The sequence below is a fragment of the Saccostrea cucullata genome, unplaced genomic scaffold, assembly GCF_032062105.1.
Source record: "Saccostrea cucullata isolate Sc308-1 unplaced genomic scaffold, CSIRO_AGI_Scuc_v1 ctg832, whole genome shotgun sequence".
In the NCBI taxonomy this organism is placed as follows: Eukaryota; Metazoa; Mollusca; class Bivalvia; order Ostreida; family Ostreidae; genus Saccostrea; species Saccostrea cuccullata.
In genome coordinates, this window is record NW_026924820.1 from 186300 (window position 1) to 206416 (window position 20117).

A 20117-nucleotide genomic window follows, 5' to 3' on the forward strand; every position below is an offset into this window, starting at 1 on the left:
GGGGGTTACATATCTTTTAATGTCTATATGCTATTTTTAATACGCTATATGGTATCAGTGATAAATCCTCTAAAAAGAATACTGGTATTAATGATGATTGTACCTTAATTCATATCGAAAATCTGCAGCAAAATTTAAATTCTAATGAATCGATTTCGACTTCTTTCTATCAAAATTTTCCCGAACTTTTTCGTAGTCCTCTGACTTTTCCCTTTATTCTATGACACTCGGAACTCGAAAGTTACCCGCTAGGTGTCGTTTTTGGATCACTTCCGTAATTTCTGCTTTGACATTTCCAAATTTTCACGTTTGACGCTGAATACTCGGATAATTGGGGAATGTCTGGGCAATTAAATGGCACGATTAAAGACAAAAATATCTACCGAAACAAGATATCATGCCACATTTTGGTGACATGTAGTAGGTGTATGAAACTTTAAGCCCGATATTCCAGAGGGGTCCGATGTAAACAACCGAAGTGACCTACCTTCTCTATTTTATAATACCAGGGTATGACTTTTTAAGTAAATCGTTAAATCTATGTTATTTTTTGGATTTTTCATATGGAATACGTTGTAAATAAGTACTAGAAACATAATTCATGACAAAAAAGAAAAAAAAAAAATTTTGACCAGGGGTGTATATGGGGGGGGGGTCCTGTCCACAAGTACCTGTGTCAAGAATTTGAAATCCTCTTACAGAAGTAATAGATAACAAATGGAGAAATTATGAAGATATTTAAATATTTTTTTTTCTTAATTAAACATGACTTTTTTTTAAATTAATGATTATGAAAACACAATTTGGATAGGTACCGTAGTATTTAATATTACCTGGTCTGGTACTCTCTTTTATTATTATGCATAGCTTAAATATTTTGTTATAGTATGTAAGGTAATAAAGCGTAAAAAGGGTTTTGATAAGTATAAATTAATGTTGATTTCCACATTAAGCTTCATATGATGATGATGATAATCATGCATATCTTTTTACGCTTTATTATTTTTTTGTTGTTGATTTAAGATCTGTAGACTGTAGAGTTAGAACTTGTCGTGTGTAAGAAATTGGGCATATATATTCTTTACGTATTTTTCTGTGAGGATGTTTCATAATACTAAAAATGATTTATGTGGTAAAATATGAAAACACTATTCATTTGAATGTTATTTATTCTGGTTAAATAAAAAATATATACATGTTATATACTTATATATCAATCTCAAGTATTTGTACAATGAGTCAGTCAAAGTAGTAATAAGGCCACAATACGATAAATTCAATGTCTACACAAGATGCGAACTAAACGACACTGAAACTTTTTCATCCCAGACACTGTGCCTTCTGTTGTTGTGCTAAGATGAACTCGGTCTTTGTCGTAGTGAAATGGGTATCGGATGTCACTAAAAGTCACAAAGTATTGACCGTAGGTTTTCCTGAGATGTCTGTTAAGGAGTTTTCTTTTCTTGTCAAATACACTTTTCGTTAATCCAGATGATCGAAAGTTTCCTCTTGTCATAATTTCACACACATATACATGTTCAGCTACACTCTTTGCATCACGTACGATACAAGCAATATTGTCATAAATTTTTTTCGGTGAACAATCTTTACTTATGTCATTACCTCCCAAACATACAAAAACTGTTTTGGGCTTAAAACACAACATTTCACGTAGTAAGCCTGTATGAGGATTATCCGCATATATATATATAGGTAGGTATTGTATATATAGGTAGCTCTTAGTTCAATATATACCCATGTAGTTATTAAATAGTAGCTTTATCGAATTAGTGCAAGTTGAAAAAAAAATATTTGTTGTGCCTTTTTGTTTTTAGCTTTTATAAAACGCCTTTCACCAAATTAAATGTACCATTTTTAAGCGGATATGCATTTTAATAGATTTGCTGTTGTTTGTATATGTATTTTGTTCTTTTTAGTTTCCATATAGTTCTTCTTTGTGTATTTTTAAAAATTATTATCTATTTATTTAATTTCAGTTTAATAATCGAATTTAATTTTTTTTTTCCACATTCATCAAAGAACATAAACTAAAAATTACATTATTTTTTCTCTATTCTTCCTAATTTTCGAAAAAACCTTTGGCTTTTCTTTACAATTTAATTGATTTTTTATTTTTTGTTTTTCAAATTCAAAATTATGGCTCTTCTTTGGGATGGCCTCCACGTGGCAAGAGCTGGGCAACGTTATCTATAGACTTTGATAACGGCTAACGATCCCTATATTTGATTATCTAAATATTATTAAACATTTATTCATTTTACTTTGATCAAACTTTAATAAAACAGTTATTTATCGATATAAATTTTAATAATTAACTTTAAGAAATGACTACAATAAGAAATTGAACGATAAACTAATTTTATTTTACATCTAAATCCTTCGAATACTCAAATAATTTTTTTTTTTCACTTTATATAACGTTTAATATGAAAAATATTATATTTTAATTTCCATTTGGGTCCATTTGATTTCCATTTGGGTCCATTTGATTTCCATTTGGGTCCATTTGATTTCCATTTGGGTCCATTTGGGTCCATTTGATTTCCATTTGGGTCCATTTGGGTTCCATTTGGGTCCATTTGGGTAAATCGACGCACCCCGTATCTTCTAAAGTTATAGTCTCGTTCAACCAGACCCTCGGCTGTCTCCGTAAATCTCCGACCACCCAGAGGGTCTGGTAAAGATACGTAATATCGTTTGTAACGCCAAAACGAGGCTTACCAAAATTCTGGTAAAGTTTTTGATTGGCTGAAAAGAACACACCTCCATAATTTAAACAAATACATGGTAAATCGACAGAAAAATAACTTAAAGTTTTAAAAGTTAAATGTCTAAAGGTTAAAGCAGAAAAAGAGGAATAATTTTATTGTTTACGGTAATGTCAACGGGTTAAAGGTAAGTGTGCTTTATAAAATGTCTTGTATTTTTTTTTTATTTCCGGAAGTTAAAGTGAAAGTAGTGCAACTACCTGCGGAATACATATTTCTTCGATTGATGTTGTAATTACTCGTTTTATGTCCAAAATTAAAGATCAGTTTATCAATATAAACTCACAATCTAACAGAAGAAACATGTTAAATATTCGTTTCAAAAAAAGGTCATCAGAACATAAACAAGATAGCGCCCTCTGACGGTAACAAACGCTTATGTGACTCTTTACCAGACTCTCTGCTGGTCGGAGTTTACGGAGACAGCCGAGCGTCTGGTTGAACGAGACTACTAAAGTTAGAGAGTTCTACTTCACGGCCCATAACTCCGGATGTTTTTGTCACAAAGCACTGCACTGCAGACCACCGTGTAAGAATTTCATGAAAAATGTAAGTTATGGGCTACTATATAATTCTGTTAATTATAGAATGGTTAAAAATAAGCAACGATGGATATAGTTTACGTTTAATTGTAGAAAAAATGTATTAACTTTATTGAATATTTTGTTTTCAATCGTTGTCGGTATTAGTCATAGAGGATGTGACGTCATTTTCTGTTGTTGACATTTTTTTGCTACATGTGATTTCCAAATGTGTAACAATCATGTAGAGAATTGATATCAGGGTATTGTTATTCACCAGAACACTATTTCTTATCTGATTTGAACATCAATGCCCTGAGCTGTTGAGGGCATATAACATGTTTAAAATACTAACAGTTACAGTTATAGTAAAGCTAAAAATACTCATGATATAGAGTTAAATGTTTAGGCACAACTGTATGTTTGAAGTTTGATTACCTTGTTTACTCAACACACATTAATTGTGTGTTAGATGATGGGTCATTTTTATTTCCCTGTCAGCATGGTCAGCAGAATGGTTATTACATTTCTATGGTAAAATAACTTCTGTTAATTCATCCAAAATATGATGTCTAAATGATTATTTTATAATATTGCATCAGACCAAAAAGGTTGATCATAAAATGGGGTCTGGTTTAGTTATTTAGGCCATTTCTGATTTGCCTTTATTTAGGCCTTTTGTTGAGAAGGTTAGTGGGAGTATTAACGAGCCATTATTTATACTCCTCGACAGTTAGGGGATCCCCCGCTGCACTGGCAGCATGTGCAACGACAAACAACTTCTGAAAATGTTCCAGTGTATATCCAAGTAGTAGTCGATGAATATAAAATTTCTTTCCTTCTACAACTAAAATTGTATATGTGTAAAGACTGCATTAATTCCTTCAAAAACGGATTCAGTGGTCTTTGAAGATGATGTATGCATGGTCAAATTTTACTGCCAAAAGCTATTCACTATGAGTTCCACTCTTAAGAGCCATGCAGCTACAGTGTAATATATAGCTATCTGTCAGATTTAAAATCTTAAATCAAATGTTTCTGTATTAAATTTTTAAATTACAGTTGAACTGCAGTATTTTAATTGAGAAGTTTATAGTGGGAGTATAATAACAAGCTATCAGATACCGAAGTTCAACTGTAATTTGATGTCCAAGTGAAGCTCCAGCTTTTTACTCTTTAAGTATTTCACCCTGGATATATATCTCTAATCCTAAGATTAATATTTCAAAGTTTTTTCTTGGTGCCATTGAGTTCAAGATAATAGGTTTTGACTGTATATAGAGTTTCTCATCTAGTTTGACATTTAGAATCCTATATTACTTCGGTGGTCAGGCAGGTGTGATTGCTCAGGTCAGGTTTAATGTTTTATTTGGATTACTTGAATGTAATGACTAAACTGATTGATTTGACATATCAAAGTCTATTTCATCAAAAGGAGGAGGGGCAAACATTACTGCATTATACTGTAAAATCACTTGTTCTTATGGCGGCAAAGTTTTGTGGTTTGAGCAAGGAATATTGTTTTGTAGGTGGTGGTGGTGGGGGGGGGGGGGTGGTTGAATTGAGTAGTTATGTTTGTAAAATTATTAATTTATGGAGGACAGTGAATTTGTAGAGTAATCTTTAGCTTGAAGACATGGATATTTAATACTGCTGAAAAATGGAGACGTCTCAATAGTATATCAATTTTTAGAAGCACCCAAGTTCTTTATATCTCTTTCATATAAATTAACATAAAAGAAAAACAGATATTTATAGTAAAATCTCATTGGTTGAGGGACATATTTGGTTTTAGTATTGATAATTTATTTCTTTTTAATTATACCGTATAAGCAGAATTTTTAGTATTGGATTTAATTTTGGCATTATTAGCAAGGAACCTGAGATCGTTAAAATTATATATCGCTAAAAATTGTGTTTTCTTTTTAATACTCAGCTTCTTAAGTGAACATTTTAAAAATTACATCTCACTAAAAATAAAATACCAATTTTTAAGGAAAAAATCACTAAATTTGTGTCTCGATAAAATGTCCAGTTACACAGTATTTTACAATACATGTACTTTCAAATGAAATTATGTGTTTTTATTTGGAGTAAAATATTTATTTTAGGAATGACACTTTCTTCGGCCAAATTATTCAAGAGTAACCTGGTTTGGGTCAGTTTATGCTTTATAAATCCTTTCACCTTACTGTAAACCAAATTAATAAGGTTTAAATAATCAGGTGTGTACAGAAATCAATGCATACTGGACGGTGATTCATGCTGTATAATTTGGTTTCATATTTACACAGGTACAACATAGACAGGAGAAATCTAAATCAATACACACAGCAGCATCTCAGGCCCCTGTGTGCAGTCTCTGTGTCTGATCAATTAATTACCCCTAACTAGGTCACAGTTTGTATGGCAACTTAATTGACAGAGTGCTATTTATAGATTCCTAAATTCATTCAATATTTTTAGCTTGAACATGTTGAAGGAGAAAATTAGACAGAGGTACAAGTGATTTCATCAGTTACTATTTATAGAACACCTGAAGCATGATAGCCTGAGGTGGAATTGTCAACCTCTGTCTGTTCAGTTAACAGTGAATGGGACACATCAAGTTTCTACATCAGCTTTTCTAATATACCGTAATATAATTTTGTACAATTTATGTAGGTTACAAATGAAGATGTAGCAAAGAGAAATCAGGAAGCCAGCTGCCTGGAGATGATCAGATTGAAATTGATGATAAACAGAGATACCTAAGTCACATACAGGTAAGTACAGGTAAATTACAATATGTACATTGTATACATGTAGACTGGAACTGGTAGTACTGAATAGACTTTTACACTAAAATTCAGATTCAGAATCGCATTTGATTAATGATTTGGCTCCATTTATGTATCTTATTCTTGAGCATGTTTAGAAATCTGTAATTAAAAATAATTGATAAGATATAGAATTTGATAGGAAGAACCAGCATTTTACAATGTACAATAAACATTCTGTGTCTAACTTTGAAATGTATTTGGTAATAATAAGCTTAATATTTTAAATTCATGTTTGTATATAGTGCCTATGACATAAAATGTGACTTATTGGCTGTTAACAGTTTCTTTATCAAGATAACAGAACTTACTGTCACTTGTTGTTTACAGTTTTTTACCACAATAAAATGACTTACTGTAACTTAAGTTGTTTACAGTGACTTGGCCATAACTTGACCTGTTGTTTACAGTGCCTAGTCATGATAACTAGATGTGTTATTTACAGTGCCTCTGTCATGATAACTAGACTTACTACATATGTAACTTGTAACGTTGTTTACAATGTCTTTATCATGATAACATGACTTACTATAACTTTTTATTTACAGTGCCTCAGCTGCCATGAGTTGATCTGACAGAGAGTTGTGATGGCAGGCTGTGACATACCCGGTGCTTGCTATCATGACTACGCTAACGACACAGCTCTGTCTCTGTCACTCAAACAGTTTCAGCTGTCCAAAAACATCGTATGCCAGAAGTGTGGACAGTTCCATGAGCCGTACGGGACTCATCTTTATGACTACCACCAAGCCGTGGACGAAGATCTCATGTGTCAAGTAAGTAGTCGTGTTAAGTCATCTATATGACTACTACTAGACTTAATAAATGAAGATCTCATGTGTCAAGTAAGTAGTCATGTTTAGCCATCTACATGACTACTACTAGACTTAATAAATGAAGATCTCATGTGTCAAGTAAGTAGTCGTGTTAAGTCATCTATATGACTACTACTAGACTTTATAAATGAAGATCTTATGTGTCAAGTAAGTAGTCATGTTAAGTCATCTATATGACTACTAATAGTCTTAATAAATGAAGATCTTATGTGTCAAGTAAGTAGTCATGTTTAGTCATCTGTATGACTACTACTAGACTTAATAAATGAAGATCTCATGTGTCAAGTAAGTAGTCGTGTTAAGTCATCTATATGACTACTACTAGACTTAATAAATGAAGATCTCATGTGTCAAGTAAGTAGTCATGTTAAGTCATCTATATGACTACTACTAGACTTAATAAATGAAGATCTTGTAAGTACCGTAAATCTGGAAATTTTTTACATCGATTTTATTTTGCGAATTTGGGTCAAAATGCTGCTGATTAATTTTTAAGTTTCAAAATTTTGCGAATGATCACCGCTTTGTTTACATTTTCTTATTGATGATTTATCTTTAAGAAAATATTTTTGCGAATGCAATGAACTCACAAATTTGCTAAAAATTTATCTACAGCAAAAGTTTCCAGATTTACGGTAGTCATGTTTAGTCACTTGTATGACACTTTATATTCCACAAAGCAATTTATAAAAAAAGCATAAACTGTTCCTACCCAGGTTATACCAGTATAACTTGGGTAGCTAACCCTAACCCTAACCCATAAAAATTCATTCCTTATTTCAATTTTCCATCATTAAAGTTGGAAAATAAGAAAACTTTTCTTTAAAAATGTCTTTGAATTGTGCATATTTCAAATGTAATGTCAAGCAGATTTATATGTTGTTGACGCAAGTCATTGTGACATAAGCAAAAAAGTTATACCATATAAATTCATTTTTTATCTAATCAAATGATGCATTACAAATGAAATTAAATTATTAGAATATGAGTGAAGATATCTCATTTGTCAAGTAACCACAATTAGTTACCTATTTTTGACAGTTGACTTCCATTTGGCTGTGGTCTACTGTTTAATTTAGTGTTTTTTAAGGAGTTTTTTTTTCCCGCATACTGTGTAAATGGAAATTTTAGCAAGATGCAAATTTAGCGATTTGTCTTTAAAAATTCATTTGGTATTTTATTTTTAGCGAGATGTAATTCTAGCGATTTTAAAAAGCTCACTAACGAAGCTATTACAAATAAAGCGCAATTAATTTTTAGCAATTTTCAATTTTAGTGATCTTGGCACCCTCGCTAATAATGCCAAAATCAAACCCTTGCTAAAAATTCTGCTTATACAGTATTTCTTGTACATACATATGTATTTAAAAATTAGTGAAATTTTCATAGCTTTAAACATAAAATGATATTACCACATAGGATCTTTCAGATGATATTATCAAACTGACAGAAATAATTCAACTAAAATGGATACTCGCTGCCAATAATTCTAAATTTTCTCTACTTTCCTTAAATTTTAAGGATATATTAGTTTTTATTATATGCATCATTTTTAAAAATTTTTCACAGTAAGTCCCTTATTATTAATTTTACTTACATTCAACAATGTCTTCAAGCCTATGATTGTGTGAAAATTTTAATTAAATTCATTTTTCTAAAGTAATTTTGAGAAGCAGTAAAAAAGAGATGTTTTCATATGCTGCTGTTCTGCCAAAAATGTAGTCACTGCTAGATCTTAAATTCAGTTTATCATTTCTATTTAAAGTTGCACAATTGTGATGAAAGAAAAAATATTATCTTTTAAATTGCCTACACTTTAATACATGTATAGAAGACATAAAAGAAAAAACACTTTGGATATTTCATCTAGTCAGAAAGCAGACAAGAATTCCTACTTAAGTTACCCATGAAACTCTATTGACAAAGATTTGATTGTAAGGGTGTATATATTTGTTTAAGTTGCCAGCTGCACTTAAAGATCACAACCTTAACATTAGTGTGTATTATTTTGGAATCTTCTATGACCTTTTGATGTAATATTGACAGATCTGCCTTCAGCCTTTGGTGAACCCTCTGGACACTAAATGTGGCCATACCTACTGCTCAAGGTGCCTGAAGAACTACCTCAAAATCCAGCGACAGTGTCCCGTGGACAGACAGCCCCTGGCCGTTCACGATGTCCAGTCCTCCAGTATCTTAGTACGCCGGTAAGTCAATAATGTATAGTCATCTAGTATTCTAGCACAACAGTTAAATGTACAGTCCTCCAGTATCCTAGTAAAATGGTTAGTCAGTGATGTATAGTCATCTAGTATTCTAGCACAACAGTTAAATGTACAGTCCTCCAGTATCCTAGTAAAATGGTTAGTCAGTGATGTATAGTCATCTAATATTGTAGTACAATACTGTAAGTATTGTACAACCAATGTTTAAGAAAATTGTTCAAGCAATGTTTAAGAAACTATCTGAGAATTTGATAAAATGATGTAACTTACAATATCAATGATTGAATGAAATGAAAGAGTTCTTTCCCTTTAACTGCAATCAATATGCTAGTCCAAAGAACATATTTGAGGCCAATAGCTATGCAAAGAGGAGCTAACTCTGTTAACACTGTAGGAATCTTTATTCTTAATAATTCTCAAAATCTAAAATGTTTATATGCCTTTTTTCTTTAAAACTATTAAGTATTATATCTGAGGTTAACAAAAACTCATTCTTTATTATGATTGACCAGATAAACTTTTGCTTCTTTTTTACAATATAGCAAATCAACTTTTTATGAATTTCTAGTTTGCAGTAATAAGTGTAACTGTTACCTTTCTGTCCCAATGAGTTATTTTTAAGTGTACCACTTATGACTTAGTATATATAAAAACTTCTTTTATGTATCGGTCTGTATTGAAGTATTTACAAAATCTAATTAAGTCCTCATCACTGCCTTGTCACTTGTTGTTTGTCGTCTTAGTTACAGTGTCCCCTGGTCTCAGAAAAAAAACGTTGGATATGTCTGTCTATAAAATAGATTTATTAATATGATGTGTTCTTAAAGTATTGAAATATACTAACAGTAACTGATTTTTTTTTTAAATGAATGACTTGTTTATTTTTTTTTATGTGTAATTTTAAAGGACCTTACACCATAAGTCTTAATAGTTTAGTTTTAACAATGTTAGTTTGAGACATTTTTCTTTAAACATGTTAAAGAATAGGTCCCCATTTCTAATTATTCCCATTATTTCGGACTATTCAGTATCTCCTGGAACTATTTATCGACAGAGAATGTGTGGTTATTTACGTATGGTGACGGAAACTAAAAAAGAACAAAAAGATTAATTAAATTATCTGGAGATTACATGCAGCTTATCAGCACGGTTGATTGGAGGACAGTAACATTTCAGGTGTCCTATTGATTGATGTAATACCCGACACTTACAGAACATTCCTAGCATCCATTGATAATGAAATCAATTTCCAGCCACTACACATCATCAGCATTCTCACTGTTCATTAACTAATCCCTTGGATGTCAACTGAATGCCTCTACAAAGGCTTTAGGAATGCGGGATGCAGTTTGTATGAATTAGGAATTACCTTTTGACACACAATAATCTGTTTATCAGAGCTAATTTTTTTTACCATGCTTTAGTATAAAGAGAGAGCTAGAACCATAGCTTGTAACAGAGAATGTTCATGTATTTTATAATAACTTTTTACATGCAATCAACTCGTAAGAGTTTCTGCTTGATTATGGTATTTTGACATGTACAGTATTGTCTTGGTTGTTAAGAAGGTGTGAATTATGAAAAATGGTATTTTTTATGTTTTTTTTATTAATAATGAGAATTTTACCTTCCATATTTCAACACATGACGTATAAGTATCTCTCACTCCTGTTAGAGGTAGGAGCTGCTGGGATACTAGCTAGGGTCTCAGAATTATAAAGCAATGAAGAAACTGTTAGGCAGCATTTTTCTGGCAGTAAAAATAAAGCCATATTGATTTTGTCTTAAGTTAAAAAGAGAGATTACTTGGATGAGCTATTGATTTGGTATTCAATGCATTCTCAGACATTTAAGAAAGCCAAAAAATGCACACACAGATGATGGTCCATTAGACTTGAATTCCCTTGGTTATAGAGGCTAACCAAGGGTATCATTGACAACCCAGTAAACAGTGGTATCATCCCCTGGTTATAGAGGCTAAGGGTATCAGTGACTGCCCAGTAAACAATGGGATCATCCCCTGGTTATAGATACTAATTAAGGGTATCAGTGACTGCCCAGTAAACAGTGGTATCATCCCCTGGTTATAGAGGCTCACTAAGGGTATCAGTGACTGCCCAGTAAACAGTGGTATCATCCCCTTGTTATAGAGGCTCACTAAGGGTATCAGTGACTGCTCAGTAAACAATGGTATCATCCCCTTGTTATAGAGGCTCAATAAGGGTATCAGTGACTGCCCAATAAACAATGGTATCATCCCCTGGTTATAGAGGCTCACTAAGGGTATCAGTGAATGCCTTGAGTAAATATACTTCCAGTAAATAATTGTATCATTCCCTTGTTGTAGAACATAAACGTACCAAAGCCCATACCCCCTCCCCCCAAGCTAATTTAAAGTCTGCTTAGTATTCAATTGAATCATTCCTGGTTATAGAGGCTTATATATAAAGTATACAGTAAATAATTGTATCATTGAAGGTAGGAAGGCAGGAAGATGCTGGGTTTAACTTAGTAAGGCACGCTTTCTCAAAAAAAATATAATCCGGCCCTCTAAGGACCAGAGGTAGATAATTACTGAGAGCTTTGTTAATGTAATTATAGAGCCTCCGGACATTTAATAGTAGAGGATGCTAGTCCAAGCCCTAAAGCTGGCGTCAAAAAGCCGACCCCCAGATCGACTCTGATGAGCTTGTATCAATAATTAAATGATGGCTGTCCTTATGTTTTAATTAAATTGAGCAGCTTTTCCAGATCCTCTGATTAAAATGGTGATGCAGTACTGTACACCTAGTCTGTTTTATGAGACTGTATATATGTTTCCTGATACAATTTGTTCTTTCTGAAACTTCGTTGGTTAGTTTAAGTGTTTGGATGAAGTTTGATAAATGTGATCTTTACGTTAAAGGTCAAAAATTTTGAATTCTAATTGCATTTATTTAGACAATTTAAAGCTGTAAGGCACATACATTTTGATTGGTGATTTTATCACCGCAATCCATCAGCCCTGCAGGCTTGTATTGCATAACTTGATTTAATATAGACATGATAGAGAGAAAGTCCTGTTATTCCCATATGTTGGCCTTTATATTGAGTATATTACATGTTTATAGAAAAGAAAATGTAATACAGGTAGTATTTATGAAATATCTTACAATTATACATGTTTTGGGGTAAATAGGAAATTTATTACTTTTTGCAATCTATTTCTTTTGGAAGTGAAATAGACATATGTAGTTATATAGGGTAAATAACACGTAGATATAATTTTATACTGCTACACGTTATACATACGTACACTGCTGGAATTGTTTGTGTGAAATCCTGGTCAAACCTCACTGTATTTGACAGATGAAGGCTTACTTCAGAGGATACGAGTTAATTAAGAATTCAGGAATGATAATTAGCATTAATCTTTCTCTGAGTTGGAACCAGATACAAAGTGTGTATGGGGAGCAAGCCTTTTCTGTAAGTTGAAATTACAACAATATCGTACTAGTTAGTATATTAAGTGTAGTTGTAATTAAAACTTTGATTAGGTGTGGGTAATTCCAAAACCTGCTATTAGTAGTTACAATGTGTGGTTTTTGTGGTAAAATTAAACAATTTATTAATAAATAAAAAAGTCCATGTAACAATATGTGTTTATTTTATATGTTTAAAAACAAAATTTAATGCTATTATTACTGAATGGTACGAGTATAACAATTATATTTAATTAAAGTATATACTTATTATTCACAAGTTTTAATTTTAGTAAAGGTTATCATACCAATTCAAATGTACCCCCACCCCCGAGGTGAAATGAAAATTAAGAATATTTTGGGTGTTTCGATTCTGTTGATGTTTTGAGCTGGTTTTCAAGCAAAGACATTCATTTTGTTTTTTTAGTAAAAAAAGGCAGTGGGAGGGTTAAAATGTACTAGGAAACCGTTATTAAACATATGAATGAGTGAAGTATTCAAGTACTTTTATGATAAAAATAAGTGACAGTACACAGTCCCCCCCCCCCCCCCCCCCCCTCTGAAAAAAAGATTTTTGTGTTTGGACAATGGACAAATTTTCCTTTTTTTTTTGTAGGTTGAATTTTTTTTCTCTTTCAATTAGCCCCCCCCCCTCCCCAACACACACACACTTTTAATTTGATTCTGACGCCAATGTCTATTGATTTGTATTGCAATAAGTAACAGTACATTTCTTTAGAAGTTGATTACAATAAGCATGATAGGTATCAAAACATAGATCTCTATTGATGTTTATTTTAAATAGTGACAGTACATATCTATTGATGATTATTTTGAATAGTGACAGTACATTTCTATTGATGTTTATTTTAAATAGTGACAGATAAATGACAAAAAATCTCTTGATAATTATTGTAATAGATAACAGTAAATCTCTATTTTATTTAATGTTTTTTGTTATAAGTGATAGTACATCTCTATTGAATTTTTTTGTAATAAATAACAGTACATCTCTATTGAAGTCTTTTGTAATAAATAACAGTACATCTCTATTGAAGTCTTTTGTAATAAAAACAGTACATCTCTATTGATGTTTTTTGTAATAAATAACAGTACATCTCTATTGAAGTCTTTTGTAATAAATATACATATCTATTGAAGTCTTTTGTAATAAAAAAAGTACATCTCTATTGATGTTTTGGTAATAAATAACAGTACATCTCTATTGATGTTTTTTGTAATAAATAACAGTACATCTCTATTGAAGTCTTTTGTAATAAGTGACAGTACATCTCTATTGAAGTCTTTTGTAATAAGTGACAGTACATCTCTATTGAAGTCTTTTGTAATAAGTGACAGTACATCTCTATTGAAGTCTTTTGTAATAAATAACAGTACATCTCTATTGATGTTTTTTTGTAATAAATAACAGTACATTTGTAGTGATGTTTTTTGTAATAAGTGACAGTACAATGTACATCTCTATTGATGTTTATTTGACGTTTAAGTGGCTTTCAAGCTTCTATTTTGTGGTTCCTTTTTTCAATTCTTTGAAATTTTTTTTTATGTCCTCTTAAAAATGTTCTCACACATCTCAAAATCCTGCTTTACCTTCAGTTTTCTTCTGTTGTATGTATACCTGTAAAGCTACAGTCTTGTCAGAGATGTATGTTTTTTTTCTGACAATACACTCCAAGACCCATTATCCTTACACAATTCTCTCTCCTATCCCAGTAGGATGATGGGATGAGGCTTATAATTAGTTTTTGACACAGATGTGCATATGTCTACTGGAGGACTACGGTAGAATACTTGATGCAGACCCTGGTATAATCTGTCACGCTGTCTTACACCTTAGATTGACTGGGGCAGCTGTTGTTCTCTTCTTTATTGCATTTTGTTGTAAAGTTCTGTCAGGGATCTAAGAGAAATTAAGATCAATACAAAACAAGTCTCTCAAAATGCATACTTTCAGCATACTTGCTTTAAGTAATAAAGAAGCATTTGGCTGTATCATTTTTTTTAGTTTTCAATCCGTCTTTCTATTTACTGTGGGAGCAGTGTATACCTAGGTTTACCTTACATCTACACCTGTTGTTTTACTAATTGGTCATACATTTTACAGAGAGGCACCTTTAACAATACAGAACAGAATCTGAATCAATAATCCCTGAAATTATAGGTAAATAAATGGTATTTACTGTGGCTGCTCTGTTTGGGTGATTATTTAATTGGTGTTCCCTTAAGTATACACCTGATACCGAGATTGATACATTGATTAACGGCATCGACAGGTAACATCATGGTCTGGGTTACCTGTGTATACCTGGTACCTGGATTTGGTGTGGGTCCTGCCCCGTGAGTGGTGATAGTCAGGTACTCAGAAGGAAGGATGAGTTGTCAAGATCTGATATAACAGCAATCAATCTAACACTATCAGAGGATCTTTGAAGCAAGAAAGAAGATTAAGAAAGCTTTGAAACTTCAACTGGAAAAGAAGGAAATATTCTTTGGGGAAATTCTGAAGAGAAACGATTTCAAAGATGATTAATTCCTAAAATTTTAAAATATCAGAATTGCTTGATTAATTTAAGAAAAGGACTTGTTTTTGTTTTTTTGTATATTTGACATTGTCATGCTTAAACCAGAAAAACTGTCTTATCATTTATTCAGGATGTGGTGACGTAATTAAAATAAGCTTTGCCAAATTAAAATTTCAAGAGAATACACAGCTTGGGTGTCGTTTGAAGTTTTAAACAAAAGAAGGATGGATAAATTATTAATCATTTGAGCATTTATTGAATAAACTACTAAATTACCATATTAAGTTTCTTACAAATTTGCTCATGCAAGTGGTAGTTAAAATTTCGTGAAACCAAAGGCTTGTAATGGTGAAGTTGACACGTAGAGGGATTTTGAGTGATGTATTTGATGTTGAGCTACAGAATTCCCCTGTGATCTGGTGTCTAGATCCATTGGATTAATTTTGGAGGATTACAGTCACATGTCCTGCGTAATTACTGAGGGACTGCTCATTGTGGATGTATATAAAGTTCTCTGGAGTCTGGGTGAACTCTAATGGTTTAATGGGATAGGATGGCCTGACTGATGTTTACTGAGTGATTGACACAAAACTTGGACATCAGCATCTGCTAGCAGTATAAGAAGATGCTGCTTTAATCTCTATTGTCCAAATCTGCTTTATGTATTGCTCAATACAGTGAGTGAACTGTTGACAAGGGACTGAATTTTGACAAGTTATTAACTGCTAACAACTCAGTGCTATGCCTACAATTTGTCTGTGGTTATAGACTTAGGGATGGAGGGTTAATTTTAGATCAGCCAGAGTGAGAAAACAATTTGTACTTCCCACCTCATTTTCTGTTAGTGAGTGTTGATGGTAGACCGAATTCAGTTCTTACCACCTGTGGAACTCTTTGATGATATATTAAGAGGGTTTTTACAATGTTTGACTGATTCGATGTTCTATATGCTGGGAGAATGGAGCTGCTTCCCGGACTAATTGTAGATTTGTTATGGTGATGGAACTCTGAAAATCAGTATCCTTTTTGTCACTATGAATATTTAAGAACTAACAATATTGGACCAATGGTGGCACTGCTGGGTTTGACAATGTCTGTGGAATGTTACGTCAAACCAGATCTAAACAGCATAGTCCTATCTCCCTACAGGTATGTCATCTTAGATTACAAGTAGAGAGAGAGAGTTAAATAGCATAGTCCTATCTCCCTACAGGTATGTCATCTCAGATTACAAGTAGAGAGAGAGAGTTAAATAGCATAGTCCTATCTCCATACAGGTATGTCATCTCAGATTACAAGTAGAGAGAGAGAGTTAAATAGCATAGTCATATCTCCCTACAGGTATGTCATCTTAGATTACAAGTAGAGAGAGAGAGTTAAACAGCATAGTCCTATCTCCATACAGGTATGTCATCTTAGATTACAAGTAGAGAGAGAGAGTTAAATAGCATAGTCCTATCTCCATACAGGTATGTCATCTTAGATTACAAGTAGAGAGAGAGAGAGTTAAACAGCATAGTCCTATCTCCCTACAGGTATGTCATCTCAGATTACAAGTAGAGAGAGAGAGTTAAACAGCATAGTCCTATCTCCCTACAGGTATGTCATCTTAGATTACAAGTAGAGAGAGAGAGAGTTAAATAGCATAGTCCTATCTCCCTACAGGTATGTCATCTTAGATTACAAGTAGAGAGAGAGAGTTAAACAGCATCAAGTCTTATATCTCCATACAGGTATGTCATCTTAGATTACAAGTAGAGAGAGAGAGTTAAACAGCATAGTCCTATCTCCATACAGGTATGTCATCTTAGATTACAAGTAGAGAGAGAGAGTTAAATAGCATAGTCCTATCTCCATACAGGTATGTCATCTTAGATTACAAGTAGAGAGAGAGAGAGTTAAACAGCATAGTCCTATCTCCATACAGGTATGTCATCTTAGATTACAAGTAGAGAGAGATAGTTAAATAGCATAGTCCTATCTCCCTACAGGTATGTCATCTTAGATTACAAGTAGAGAGAGAGAGTTAAATAGCATAGTCCTATCTCCCTACAGGTATGTCATCTTAGATTACAAGTAGAGAGAGAGAGAATTAAACAGCATAGTCCTATCTCCATACAGGTACGTGTATGTCATCTTAGATTACAAGTAGAGAGAGAGAGTTAAACAGCATAGAGAGGATGTCATCTTAGATTACAAGTAGAGAGAGATAGAGTTAAATAGCATAGTCCTATCTCCCTACAGGTATGTCATCTTAGATTACAAGTAGAGAGAGAGAGTTAAAGATCATAGTCCTATCTCCCTATTACAAGTAGAGAGAGAGAGTTTAAGATCAGTCCAAATCTACAGGTAGTATTCTTAGATTACAAGTAGAGAGAGAGAGTTAAATAGCATAGTCCTATCTCCCTACAGGTATGTCATCTTAGATTACAAGTAGAGAGAGAGAGTTAAATAGCATAGAGAGAGAGAGTTAATTACAAGTAGAGAGAGAGAGTTAAATAGCATAGTCCTATCTCCCTACAGGTATGTCATCTTAGATTACAAATAGAGAGAGAGAGTTAAATAGCATGGTCATATCTCCCTACAGGTATGTCATCTTAGATTACAAGTAGAGAGAGAGAGTTAAATAGCATAGTCCTATCTCCCTACAGGTATGTCATCTTAGATTACAAGTAGAGAGAGAGAGTTAAATAGCATAGTCCTATCTCCCTACATATGTCAGATTAGATTACAAATAGAGAGAGAGTTAAATAGCATAGTCCTATCTCCCTACAGGTATGTCATCTTAGATTACAAGTAGAGAGAGAGAGTTAAACAGCATAGTCCTATCTCCCTACAGGTATGTCATCTTAGATTACAAGTAGAGAGAGAGAGTTAAATAGCATAGTCCTATCTCCCTACAGGTATGTCATCTTAGATTACAAGTAGAGAGAGAGAGTTAAATAGCATAGTCCTATATCCCTACAGGTATGTCATCTTAGATTACAAGTAGAGAGAGAGAGTTAAATAGCATAGTCCTATCTCCCTACAGGTATGTCATCTTAGATTACAAGTAGAGAGAGAGAGTTAAATAGCATAGTCCTATCTCCCTACAGGTATGTCATCTTAGATTACAAGTAGAGAGAGAGAGTTAAATAGCATAGTCCTATCTCCCTACAGGTATGTCATCTTAGATTACAAGTAGAGAGAGAGAGTTAAACAGCATAGTCCTATCTCCCTACAGGTATGTCATCTTAGATTACAAGTAGAGAGAGAGAGAGTTAAACAGCATAGTCTTATATCTCTATACAGGTATGTCATCCTAGATTACAATTAGAGAGAGAGAGTTAAACAGCATAGTCCTATCTCCATACAGGTATGTCATCTTAGATTACAAGTAGAGAGAGAGATTTAAATAGCATAGTCTTATCTCCCTACAGGTATGTCATCTTAGATTACAAGTAGAGAGAGAGAGTTAAACAGCATAGTCCTATCTCCCTACAGGTATGTCATCTTAGATTACAAGTAGAGAGAGAGAGTTAAACAGCATAGTCCTATCTCCCTACAGGTATGTCATCTTAGATTACAAATAGAGAGAGAGAGCTACAGCATAGTCCTATCTCCCTACATATATGTTATCTGTTAACAAGAGAGAGAGAGAGAAAGAGAGAGAGAGAGAGAAAGAGAAAGAGAGATCTAAGTTGAGCATAGTCCTATATCTCCTTATACAGCTAACCAATGGGTTTTGTTGTAGTTTTGTTATATATTGTTCCTTTATATTTTTTAATGACTTATATCTCCATTTTCTACAATAAGAGCCCAGATGTAAAGACATCCTACCTCATATATTTTTTTTCACTGAATGGAATATCATATAAAATTGTTGCATTTATTTTACTCCTGAAAGAGATCTAGGAATTCATGGGTAATTCATGTATAAAATAATATGAAGCCTCTCTATTAATGCTTGAAATAAGACAATATAAGGTTATAATACATTGAGTAAATGGTCCTTACTCAGGGTTATGTACATAAAGTGAATCTTTTAAGTTCTTTAATGATTGAATGATTTGCACTTTTAATATTCATAAGTGTACACATGTCAGTGTACCATTTCCACAAAAGGTAAAAGAAAATGATTTTAAACATTTAATTTATATACACATATATGATAACTGTTGTGGGTTGATGAACTTCAATAAAAAGATAAAGGAAGAAATGTTCCTAATCTGCAGAATGAGAAAGCAGAAAATAATTAATGTAATTTTGAAGAGATAAAGTTCCATTGATCACAAGAACTTCATGCCTATGGAGTTGAATGCAGTGATATTAACTTACACATAGGTTAATCATTCAAAGGATGAATTTTGTCCATGTGACATTGTGAATTAATTAATCCTACTTGTCAGCTGGACAGAACTAATTACATGTAGTCGTTAGTTTATGATCACTGTCAATCAACATCAGACTGTCAATCAAGTCGAGGCTTACGGAATTCTTTCTGACAGCTGCTTAACCTTGTTAATGTCCCCTGTCTGAATTCTGTGACAAGATTCCCGGAGATGGAAACCATTTCTGATCGGTATTTCCTCATCCAGATTACATTTAATTCATTAACTTGTTACAAATAAAGCCAAGAAATGGGAAGATTAGAAAACCACAGAAATTTATGACAGCTCTTGTGGGACGATCTTTATAATTCCTATATTGACAATGTAATGTTGTCCATAATAAAATAGGTGATAAAACCTTTCTGTGGCCTCTTCTATATAAGATCCCACCCCTGTTCCTCTTTGTCTATATTTGTTAAACAACTTTAAATGAGTATTATGAATTGACTTAGAATTGTGGATAAGTTTAATTAGTCAAGTTTGAGGGTGTTATCTACTAAATATCATAATCCATATTATTGACAAAGCCATAGCATGTAGATTTTTCCCAAGC

General features: G+C 32.8%; 1 protein-coding gene across 5 annotated transcripts in view; it reads left to right on the forward strand.

Moving 5' to 3' along the window:
• The first annotated feature begins 3244 nt into the window (after window positions 1–3244).
• LOC134267381 (ligand of Numb protein X 2-like) overlaps window positions 3245–20117 on the forward strand; it is a 31255-nt gene continuing 14382 nt past the window's right edge. Inside the window, exons 1-4 of one of the 5 annotated variants that reach the window (XM_062749601.1) lie at window positions 3245–3338; window positions 5975–6085; window positions 6678–6905; window positions 9012–9172. In XM_062749601.1, the coding sequence (XP_062605585.1) occupies window positions 6717–6905; window positions 9012–9172 (350 nt within the window). In that variant the 5' untranslated portion in view covers window positions 3245–3338; window positions 5975–6085; window positions 6678–6716. Of the gene's footprint in view, window positions 3339–5974; window positions 6086–6677; window positions 6906–7305; window positions 7320–9011; window positions 9173–12575; window positions 12656–16245; window positions 16344–20117 lie in introns of those variants that run through there. The other 4 variants (XM_062749600.1, XM_062749602.1, XM_062749604.1 and 1 more) reach the window with 4 other exon arrangements.